The 12,865-nt window shown below is 37.6% G+C and overlaps 1 protein-coding gene across 1 annotated transcript in view; it reads right to left on the reverse strand.

Moving 5' to 3' along the window:
* LOC123520529 overlaps positions 1-12,865 on the reverse strand; it is a 203,601-nt gene that overhangs the window by 57,678 nt on the left and 133,058 nt on the right. The window contains exon 5 of the mRNA XM_045282861.1: positions 2,331-2,578. Within this exon, the coding sequence (XP_045138796.1) occupies positions 2,331-2,578 (248 nt within the window). The remainder of the gene's footprint in view (positions 1-2,330; positions 2,579-12,865) is intronic.

Below are 12,865 nucleotides of genomic sequence, written 5' to 3' on the forward strand. Positions count from 1 at the left end.
ATGTCACCATGATACCCAAGTTCTAAGTGGTTACACCAAAAGATGCGCTTGGGTGGTGATATGGGCCCTAATATGGGTACCACTATAAATAAAATTGCCTGTGCCACTAATGGTCAGAAGCTGAACAGCACTTCCGACATATACTCTTCAAGTGTATTCCCACATATACTCTTCAAGTGTATTTAAAAGCCTGTCGGCTTGCATGATATGGCGGGGCTTTCAAACTCGGAAAAAATTACCTGGATAAAATTTTGTTAAAGCGAGTTTGATGTTCGTTGTACGAGCAGATGGTAGTAAAAGGAAACGTTTGTTGAAGTGAAATTTCGTTGTCTGAACATCCACTAAGTGGAGGTTGCCTGTAGTCTTCAAGTATGCCTGCAGGCACTACAGGCCATAACATAAAAACAAACAAACAAACAAACACTCCCTGATCCCCAACTCTCCTCCTCCACGAGTTGTGCTGCTGCCATCATCAGAATAACATTCTCTTGCTACTGTCCGTAGTTTTTAATTCATAAACTTACATTAACATCAAAGACTTATTAGTGGTGAAAATAGCTGGCAATCAAACAGCTACACACGTTTGTAAACAAAGCTCTGGCCTCTCTCTCCCTGCTGCCACCATTGTTCAGTTCTGATACTGGTATTACCAGTAATACTGAAGCAAAATACCAGTATTCCGGTATACCAGATACTGGTGCACATCCCTAATCCTGCCACAGTTGTGAGAAAACAACATTCTTCTGCATTCTGTTTGTAGTTTTTAACTTAGAAACTTATGATGGCACCAAAGAGGGTTATTTGTGATGAAAATAAGGAATCTAGTGAGAGTGCAAGTGTTAGTGAGCCACAGCCCTCCACTAGTGGCTTCATAAGAATCACACCAGGAGAAAAGTTACCAGAAATTTTCATGGATGATGACTCGTCCACTGCCACCCTTCTCCCCTCCTTTTCTATGTTATCCATCACCAGCCTTCACTTACAGTAAGTACAAATCAAAATTATTAAATAAAATTACATTGAAATTTTTATAAACTGAAGGTTTTGCTACGATTGGGATGAATTACCTGATTTGTAGGTATCGACAGTCAAACTTTTTGATACTCGAACAGCCATTTGGAATTAATTAAGTTCGAGTATTGAGTCTCCACTGTATAAAGCAACATGACAGAAGGAGTGACAAGCTATACGATTTTCTTTCCTGATGATGGTAAGATTATGTGAAAAGCAACAAATAAAGAAGACTGCAAAGCTCTGAATCAAGAAATGCAGTATGGTGAGGTCTGGAAAGAGTACAAGAAGCACAAAAGGAAACTACTATTTGGGAAATTAAGAAATTACTAACAGAACAAAGGAAAAAGTAACCATTTCTAAAATAAACTGTCACTTGAGAAGCATATAAACAAGACCAAAGGAAAAAAAATACAATATGCTAAGCAACATCAACATAGCATTCACCTAAATTGATGAGGATATGATAAAAAGAAACCTGAAAAAAGTAATGATACATTCAAGATTGGAGTATGCAGGATTAGTGTAGTCACCAAATTTGAAGAAAGATCAGGAACCTAGAAATAATTCAGAGAGATGCAACTAAAATCTCCACAAGCCTAAGAATTACTAGTTATGAAGAGAGGTGGAAGAGATTGGGCCCTCCCACACTGAAAAAGGTGATTTGATAGCATTATATAGAATACTGAAAGAGATAGAGAAGTTGGGCAGGAATGATTTTGTGTTACAGATATAAGGAGTACCAGAAGATAAGGAAAAAAATTGAAAAGAAGTGTATGCAGAAGAGATGTCAAGAAATACAGCTTTCTTTACAGAAGTAAAGGAGCATGGAATGAACTTATTGATGAAACTGTGTGTGCAAGACAATTAATAAATAAAATAAAAAAAATGGCTAAAAGTCAATATGAAGACAGAACAACACAGGTCTATGTGCCAAGACAATTCAATAATTTAAGAAAAATTTGGATAAAAGTCAATATGCAGATGGAACAGCACAAGCCTAGTGTGGCTATTTCCTGTATCTCATAAGGATAAAGGAAATGAGGATGAGGATAAGGTCATAATGTTAAACATATAATGGAATGCATTATGTATATTAAAAATAATTTTTCAATTTGGAAAGCCATTTATAATTTACCTCTGATGACAAAGCCTATACAGTGTAACAAAGAATCTCTTTCAAAACAATGATGATATTTTTTTTTTATTTTTTTTATAAAAAAGAAAACCTATATTAAGTTTTCATTTTATGTTTATCTATTAATCTTTAAAATTTAGTTCCAACTTACTTTTACAAATTAGTACCACACATTACTAACCTGTAAGACTTGTTCACTTCTTTTTGCATATCCACATCATACTTGTGATACTTTTCATACATATTGATGATGAGGTCCCGTTCTTGTTCAGAATATTCTTCTAAAGATGGATGGAAACGCTTAGCATGTTTAACATAAGTATTTTTTCTTGGTCCATCATAAGACTTGAATGTGGTGAAACACAGCATGCAAATGCTCATGTTAGTTCGTGTATCATAGTCAACTAGCAGCTGTCTTCTCCATTCCTCCTGTTGAGTAATCAGTATATCAAATAAATCTGTTTAAACTGAACCACAACAATAATAGTACTTGTACTTTCTTCTTTTACAACAATAATATGTACTAATATTTGCTTAACTTACAATTTTTTTTAGAATATGAATTCTAGTGCAGAAAAAAAACTTATATTCTTCTATATGGTTAGTCAACTTTCAAAGTTGAGCCTTTATGAATTATGAAAAAAATGTCCAAGTGCACAGAACTTAAGTATATAATACTTTTAATATCAGTAAAATTAAGTTAACAAGAAATGAAAAAGAATTTAGTGGTATCTGTAAAAAATAACTGCTGATAGTTATTGTGGATAAGAGTACACTTTGAAAAGAAAAAATCAAGAAGATGAACAATATACGTATTTACAACTTTTGCTGTTGCATTAGATATTATCAAAAGCTTTTGATAAAGTCTGACACAAAGTTTTGATCTCCAAACTACCCTCCTATGGCTTCTATCCTTCTCTCTGCTACTTCATCTTAAGTTTCCTCTTTGACCATTCTATTACTGCTGTGTTAGACAGTAGAGATGTACCGATACCAGAATTTTGACCGATATTGATACCAATACCACAAAATTTGGCGATACCGATACTACTACTGATACTGATACCAATACTACGAGTACTACTGATACTGAAAACACTGCATTGCAAACCAGTCTATAAAATTCTTGCCCACAGCTGTATGTTTTTTTTTTTAAGTTAGACATTATTATTATTATTATTATTATCATTATTATTATTATTATTATTACTATTATTATTATTATTATTATTATTATTATCATTATTGTCATTATTATCATTCGATTAGGTTAGGTTAGTTGTGATGTTTGATTAGATTAGGTTATATTCGGTTAGTTTACATACTGTAAGGTAGATTAATGATGTTAAGACAAATTAAAAGTTGTCAAAAATAACAAGGGTGATAACGAACAAACATTTATCCTGCAATCTAGATAGCACATTGTCCACATAAGAAAATAGCCCATCTTTATTAATTTATTTGTTTCATATTTTCTGACCATGAAAAAAAGATGTGTAGACCCTCCTTTGTCCAGTTTGAACAATCTATAGGGAAATAATAAGTCATACTGAGTGTTATGGGTTCCAATATTTTTTCCACAGGCAGAAAATCAGTAATGTCACTTATAAATACTGCTAGATGTTCCTATAATCACCACCTGCATGTTTAGTAGCTTCCTGCCCAATGTCCTCATGAATTTTGTTTGGATATTGCTTTCCAACAATCTTGATTGTCAAATACATATGCATTTCAGCAACATTTCCAGTGCAATGTTACCATGTGAGTGATAGATACTAACAGTGCGCAGAACATCCGGTCGGATGAAGCACACACACACTAGGAATAACATCACTATCTCTCTCTGTCTTTCTTCTGTTATTTTAAAGGTGTTCACTATTCTTTATTTCAATAGGAATCACTATGTGTGATAGCAGCTACCCCTACTATTTCGAAGACAACTGTATATATAGGTGACCTCCTTTGCTATGCCATTCAATGTATGTATTCACCTAGTTGTAATTTTATAGGGCCTGGGTATCATACTCGTGTGGCCCCGTCTCCATATCTACACACATCCAACCTTCCTTTAAAACTATGCACACTCCTCGCTGACACCACCTCCTCACTCAAACCATTCCACACCTCCACACATCTTTGTGGGAAACTATATTTCTTCACATCCTTCAAGCATATTCCCTTGGCTATCTTTTTACTATGCGATCTCGTAGTTCTATTTAAATTTTCCTCTCTCAACATCATTTGCTCATTATCCACTTCATCCAGACTGTTCAACAGTTTATAAACCTGTATTAAATCTCCTCTTTCTCTTCTTTGTTCCAAGGTAAGCAAATTCATTTCTTTTAATCTCTCCTCATAGGTCATTTCTGCCAATTCCGGTACCATTCTTGTTGCCATTCTCTGCAATCTCTCCAACTTCCTTATATGCTTCTTTTTATAAGGGGACCAAACCACTCCAGCATATTCCAATCTTGGTCTAATTACCGTACTAATTAATTTCTTCATCATATCTTTATCCATATACATAATGAAAGGCTAATCCAATATTTCTAATCAGATTATATGTTTCTCCAAACAAATTGTCAATATGAGCCTCAAACTGCCCATGGTCTTGTATTATCACTCCCAAATCCTTTTCCTTTTCCACCTTTTTCAACACAACTCCTTCACCCATCTTATATGACCCTCTTGGTCGTCTTCCACTCTTCTCCATCTCCATCACATGACTTTTGCTTAGATTAAATTCCATCTCCCACCTCTTGCTCCACTCCCAAATCCTATCCAGATCTGCCTGTAAAATTTCACAATCTTCTTCACTCTTCACACACCTACACAACTTTCCATCATCCGCAAACAAATTAATATAACTGTTTACTCCCTCTGGCATATCATTAATATAGACAAGGAAAAGTATTGGTGCCAGCACTGAACCTTGTGGGACTCCATTCTCCACCACCAACCAGTCCGACTTTGCATCCCTTATTACCGTTCTCATCTCCCTCCATCTCAAGTAGTTTTCCATCCACTTTAACACTTTTCCCTTCAGTCCTCCATAAATCTCTAATTTCCATAGCAGTCTCATGTGTGGTACCTTGTCAAAAGCTTTTTTAAATCCAAATATACACAGTCCATCCATCCCTCTCTCTTGTATTTTGTCAACCACTCTCGAATAAAAGCTCAGCAGATTTGTTACACATGACCTCCCTTTCCTTAAGCCAAATTGATGATCCGATAATAACTTATGATCCTCCAGGAACCGTATCCAATATTTCTTTATCACCCTCTCACAAATCTTACCGACCACACTTGTTAAAGACACAGGTCTATACTTAAGAGGCTCTTCCTTACTGCCTCCCTTATAAATGGGCACCACTTCAGCTCTTTCCACTCTACTGGTACTTCCCGGTTTCTAATGAGCACCTTATAATATCATATAATGGATCTATCAATTCTTCTCTACATTCCTTCAATAATATGCCTGAAACTTCATCTGGTCCCATCGCTTTATCATCTTTAAGTTCCTCCAACATTTTATATAACTCCTTTTTAGGTATCTTAATGTCATCCATGTGCACATTTCTTTCTACATTCTGAGGCTTTACAAACATTGTTTCTTTAGTAAATACTAAATACTGTGTGTGTGTGTGTATTTTACCTAATTGTATTTACCTAATTGTAACATACGGGAAAAGAGCTATGCTCGTACTGTCCCGTCTCCATATCTACTAATGTCCAGCTTTTTCTTAAAATCATGAATATTCCTTGCGTTGACCACTTCCACGTCTAAACTATTCCATGCTTCCACCCTTCTATGAGGGAAGCTATATTTTTTCACATCTCTCCTATAAGTGGCCATTTTAGTTTTTTCCCATGCCCTCTCGACATTCTTTCATTCCACATACACAGATCTTCCTTATCCATTTTTCCATGCCAATCATCACTCTGTATATTGCTATCAGGTCTCCCCTTTCTCTTCTGTTTTCCAGGGTCGGAATTTGCATTCTGTTCAGTCTGTCTTCATAAGTCAAATCTCTTAAGTCAGGCACCATTTTTGTTGCAGCCCTCTGTACTTTCTCTAGTTTCCTTATGTGTTTCTTTAAGTTCGAGCCCACTGTATTGTTGCATATTCAAGCCTCGGTCTTATCATTGCAGTAATTATTTTCTTCATCATTTCTTCATCTAAATATACGAACGCCACTCATATGTTCCTCAATAAGTTCAATACTTCTCCAATTATTTTGTTTATATGTCTCTCTGGCGATAGGTCATTGGTAATTGTCACCCCAAGGTCTTTTTCTTCATGACTGGTTTTATGTCTTCATTTCCTATCTTGTACATACTCCTGATTCTTCTTTCACTCTTGCCAAACTCTAATTTCTTGCATTTTGTCGTGTTGAACTCCATTTGCCATGTACAGCTCCATTTCCATATTCTGTCCAAGTCTTCCTGGAGTAGTTCGCAATCTTTGTCACATCTCACTTTTCTTAACAATTTTGCATCATCTGCAAATAGGCTCACATAACTGGACACCCCATCCACCATGTCATTTATGTAGACCAAACATTACTGGTGCCAACACTGACCCTGTGGAACTCCACTCTCCACCAAGCCCCATTCTGATGGTCTGTCCTTAATTATTGTTCTCATTTCTCTTCCTACCAAAAGTCTTCCATCCATTTTAGTAAACTGCCATGCACTCCTCCTACCATTTCAAGTTTCCAGATCAGTCTCCGTGTGGTACCTTATCAAAGGCCTTTTTTAAATCCAGATATATTCCATCAGCCCAACCATCTCTTTCCTGTATTACATCTATCACCCTCGAATAGTAACATATCAGGTTTGTCGTGCATGAACGCCCTTTTCTAAAACCAAATTGACACTCACAAAGTATGTCATTTTTCTCCAAGAAGTCTGTCCATCTATTCTTCACCACCCTCTCACACATCTTAGCTACCACACTTGTAAGTGACACTGGTCTATAGTTCAATGGGTCTCTTTTGTTACCTGATTTATAAATTGGGACAATGTTAGCTCTTTTCCAGTCTTGGGGCACTACACCTTCCCTTAATGAGGCATCAATTACTTCACAAACTTTTTCTGCCAGTTGCTCCTGCATTCTCTTAAAATCCATCCTGATACCCCATCAGGTCCCACAGCTTTTCTCACTTCTAAACTCCCCATCATATTCTTGATCTCCTCCACAGTTACTTGAAACTCCTTCATAATCCCTTTCTGTTCCATTACCAGTGGTTTGTCAAAAGCAGTCTCCTTTGTGAATACCTTCCGAAAGCATCCATTCATAGCCTCTGCCATTTCCTGGGATCCTCACTGCATACTCCATTTACTTCTAAACTTTCAATACTTTCTCTATTTTTGATGTTGTTGTTCACATGTCTGTAAAAAGCCTTGGTTGGTCTTTACATTTATCAATTATATCCTTTTCTTGTTTCTTTCTTTCTTCTCTTCTAATCAACACATATTCATTTCTTGCTCTTTTGTAACTTTCCCACTGCTTAATCCGTCTTTTCCTTCTCCACCTCTTCCATGCATCCTCTTTTCTTGTTCTAGCCTTTTCACATCTATCGTTAAACCAGTCCTGCTTTCCAACTTCTCTATGTTGTCTTATTGGTACAAATTTTTCTCACCTTCTTTGTATATTTTCATAAATTCCTTCCACTTTTCATTTGCTCCCTTAGCACTCTTGAATTTCATCCAATTTGTCTCTTGAAAGAATTTCTTTAGGTTTCCAAAATCTGTCTTGGCATAATTCCATCTTCCCACTTTATATTCTTCATTTCTTCTAGATTTCTCTTCATCTATCACCTTGAACTCCAAAACTGCATGATCACTCTTTGCTAAAGGACACTCCACCCTCATCTCCTCAATGACCATTGGCTCTGTACTAAAGACCAAGTCCAGTCTTGACGATGCTCCTCTCCTCCAAACCTAGTATCTTCTTTGACCCACTGAGTTAACACATTTTCCATTGCCAGTGTCAATAGTGTATTTCCCCATGTTGTCTCTGATCCTCCATTGACCAGTCCTCCCAACACACCTCTTTACAATTAAAATCTCCCATCATTATAGTTCGTTCACAGCCACCCAACATTTCTTCCAGACATGTTCCTGTATCTCTTATCATTTCTTCATATTCCTGTACTGACCATGCATTTGTCTTAGGTGGTACGTACACCACTATGTAGTGCCTCTTTTTCCTTCATTAGTTTCTGCTCTGATCTTTAGCACTTCTGCCTTTCCCATACCTTCTTTCACTTGATCCACCTTTATATCTTTTTAACCAGCAACATCACTCCTCCTCCCATCTTACCTACTCTATTTCTTTTCCAAACATTATATTTCCTTCTCCAACCATCATCAGGTCTTCTCACTCTCTCAGTTTTGTTTCAGTAAGACCCACAATATCTGGGTTCTTGTCCCTCAAGTAATCGTTGAGTTCTAAAATCCCGATATCACTCCATTTATGTTGGAATACATTACATTCCGCTCATACGTAAGTTTCTTTAGTCCTTTCTTGCTGTACTTTTCTGGGTTATGAACCACTTCCTCAGTCTCATATCCAAGATTCTCCAGAAAAACTCTTTCTTCTCCTCTTCTGTCCTCTCTTCATTTTTTTCAAAGCCTCCTTTCTCAACTCATTTAACATTTCTCTTTCCTTTTCACCGAGATCTCTTCTCAACCAAATCTTCCTTGTTGTTTCCTGCTGGGCTAGCCTCCATGACTTCTCCACCAATTCATCTACATCCTTTTGTGACTTAAGTTTGATTCTTATTGGCCTCATACCTTCTCCTGTGAACTTTCCAATTCTATGGAAGTCCTCTATTTCTTGTACTAGGTCTTTTCCTCCTCCTGCACCACATTAATGATATTATTTATCACCTTTTTATGTTTTCTCTCTCTCCATTTTACTCGGTGTCTTATCCTCCTCCACACCAAATATCACCACACATCTCTTTTTGTCTACAGTTTCCCTCACCAATGTCTCATTTGACTTAATAACCTTCACCACTTTCTCAGCAATCTTCTCTTCTATGATCTGTTGATCTATAATTTCAGCAAGGCCCAAAGTTTTCTCCCCAGACTCTTTGATTTCCTTTTCCAGACTTGCAAATTGGTAATTTACCTCCTTTCTTTCCACTTCCTGACTTTTTTTCCATTCAGCCTGCTTCTCCATCACTTTTCCTAAAGATTCTCCACATTTGTCGCAATTCACTTTAATTAACTTAACTTCCTCTTTCAGTACTGCATTTTCTTTCTTCATATCAGCGCACTCTTTCATTACATTGTCATAACTCGTTTCCAGGCCCCATACTTTTCAAACAGTTTTCAATTTTACCTTCCAACTCCAGAATTTTCTTCACATAAACGCTCTTCTCCATTATTCCTTGAAATCCTGTGAAGTCTGATTCATCCTTCGAGTTCACGGCCGCCATGTTGCGCAGATGTAAACAAACTTCAGCTGATGGCTCAAACGCAGGCTACAGTTTATATTCACCTTCCCTGGACATTATTTTGCTAATCAACAGTTAACATGACTATATGGAGACGGGACAAACATTACAAGCTCCTTTCCCACCTTGGTTACTCTTAGGCAATAGTAACTGTAGAATTAGAGATGATTGCTCTGGAGCTCAGCGACCACATCCGCCATCGACGGTGTGTGTGTGTGTGTGTATTTACCTAATTGTATTTACCTAATTGTAACATACGGGAAAAGAGCTATGCTCGTGTTGTCCCGTCTCCATATCTATTAATGTCCAGCTTTTTCTTAAAATCATGAATATTCCTTGCGTTGACCACTTCCACGTCTAAACTATTCCATGCTTCCACCCTTCTATGAGGGAAGCTATATTTTTTCACATCTCTCCTATAAGTGGCCATTTTAGTTTTTCCCATGCCCTCTCGACATTCTTTCATTCCACATACACAGATCTTCCCTATCCATTTTTCCATGCCAATCATCACTCTGTATATTGCTATCAGGTCTCCCCTTTCTCTTCTGTTTTCCAGGGTCGGAAGTTGCATTCTTTTCAGTCTGTCTTCATAAGTCAAATCTCTTAAGTCAGGCACCATTTTGTTGCAGCCCTCTGTACTTTCTCTAGTTTCCTTATGTGTTTCTTTAAGTTCGAGCCCACTGTATTGTTGCATATTCAAGCCTCGGTCTTATCATTGCAGTAATTATTTTCTTCATCATTTCTTCATCTAAATATACGAACGCCACTCTTATGTTCCTCAATAAGTTCAATACTTCTCCAATTATTTTGTTTATATGTCTCTCTGGCGATAGGTCATTGGTAATTGTCACCCCAAGGTCTTTTTCTTCATGACTGGTTTTATGTCTTCATTTCCTATCTTGTACATACTCCTGATTCTTCTTTCACTCTTGCCAAACTCTATTTTCTTGCATTTTGTCGTGTTGAACTCCATTTGCCATGTACAGCTCCATTTCCATATTCTGTCCAAGTCTTCCTGGAGTAGTTTGCAATCTTTGTCACATCTCACTTTTCTTAACAATTTTGCATCGTCTGCAAATAGGCTCACATAACTGGACACCCCATCCACCATGTCATTTATGTAGACCGCGAACATTACTGGTGCCAACACTGATCCCTGTGGAACTCCACTCTCCACCAAGCCCCATTCTGATGGTCTGTCCTTAATTATTGTTCTCATTTCTCTTCCTACTAAAAAGTCTTCCATCCATTTTAGTAAACTGCCATGCACTCCTCCTACCATTTCAAGTTTCCAGATCAGTCTCCGGTGTGGTACCTTATCAAAGGCCTTTTTTAAATCCAGATATATTCCATCAGCCCAACCATCTCTTTCCTGTATTACATCTATCACCCTCGAATAGTAACATATCAGGTTTGTCGTGCATGAACGCCCTTTTCTAAAACCAAATTGACACTCACAAAGTATGTCATTTTCTCCAAGAAGTCTGTCCATCTATTCTTCACCACCCTCTCACACATCTTAGCTACCACACTTGTAAGTGACACTGGTCTATAGTTCAATGGGTCTCTCTTGTTACCTGATTTATAGATTGGGACAATGTTAGCTCTTTTCCAGTCTTGGGGCACTACACCTTCCCTTAATGAGGCATCAATTACTTCACAAACTTTTTCTGCCAGTTGCTCCCTGCATTCTCTTAAAATCCATCCTGATACCCCATCAGGTCCCACAGCTTTTCTCACTTCTAAACTCCCATCATATTCTTGATCTCCTCCACAGTTACTTGAAACTCCTTCATAATCCCTTTCTGTTCCATTACCAGTGGTTTGTGTGTGTGTGTGTGTGTGTCTGTATGAGAGAGAGAGAGAGAGAGAGAGAGAGAGAGAGAGAGAGAGAGAGAGAGAGAGAGAGAGAGAGAGAGAGAGAGAGAGAGAGAGAGAGAGAGAGAGAGAGAGAGAGAGAGAGAGAGAGAGAGAGAGAGTTTTTTTCATCTTCCTACGACTTGACTTCTTTTAATTAAGAGGGAAGTTTCAAGACATTTGTCCCTGACTTTCGACTAATTCTCTTTTAATCTTTAAGGGAACTAGCATTCCAAATTAATCTTTTTATATTTTTGTTGCCCTTGGCCATTTTCCCTTCTTGCATAAAAAAAAACTATTGCACAAGTTAACCAGCACTCTCAGTCTTTCATACCTTTCTCTGGTAAACTCTGGAACTCCCTGCCTGTGTCTTTGGCAGAGAGGACAGATTATGCCAATGGACACAATGTTTTGGTACAACCTGATCCCTAGGTCATGTTTAGATAAAAAACAACACTACAACGAACTGTGTTCTGCCATGAATGGCAACATCCTCACAAGAGTCTGACTGAGGAGACAAAAGGCATTGCCACCATCAACATTGGAGAAGAGGTTTGGGTGAAGCCCCCTGACACAAAGTGTACAACACAGCGGAAAAAGGGTACAGTAACATATGTGCACTCTCATAACACCCTTAGCATTGATGGAATCCCTTGCCACATCTTGAATGTAGGAAGAGTAATACCTCCACCAGAGACTAGAGAAGAAGATGAGAGTCAAGACTGAGTTCAAGAAGTTAAAATTGTTCCAAGGTGATCACAAAGAGAGAAACAACAACCAGTATGGACACAGCTTTATGAAGTGGAAAGTTGTGGGGAGGAAGTGGAGAATTAATGAATAGTGTAATTATATGTCATGGAGTGACATTGTTATTTTTTCTTTTGATGTTGCATATAATATTAAGTGGGTTCTTTAATGTAATACGTTAATGAATTGAGCTTGAGATCAGAGAGCATATGGTTTAAGTAAATATAATGAGTGAATGGTTCAAATAATCGTTAACTACTGGTTGAGGAAGGTTGGGATGTTAGCAAGGATATAAAAGGCAAGGAGGAAACAATGTTCGGTATGACTTTCAATCAACTATAGGAAACAGGAGAGGACAGAGCAGTGTTTCATTGAAGACTGGATTGTGGTTTTCCTAGTGATGATAGGAAATACTGTGATGGGACTCTGCTGGTTTTCCCCCTCTCCTGTTTGGTCAGTGTGTTTGAGTTTATCTCTGCATGGTGCAGTCTTCAAGGTTGTCAAGGCTCTGTTCAACAGTTAGTTTGGATTTTTGTGCCGACTCATTTGTGCTGTAACATTGTTCTACTAATTATCCTAACTGAGGTCAGTGAGCATGGTGCTAGCATTATTTTTTTAAGATAAGCAGGAGATTAAAGCT

The sequence above is a fragment of the Portunus trituberculatus genome, chromosome 47 (assembly GCF_017591435.1).
Source record: "Portunus trituberculatus isolate SZX2019 chromosome 47, ASM1759143v1, whole genome shotgun sequence".
NCBI classification, from domain to species: Eukaryota; Metazoa; Arthropoda; class Malacostraca; order Decapoda; family Portunidae; genus Portunus; species Portunus trituberculatus.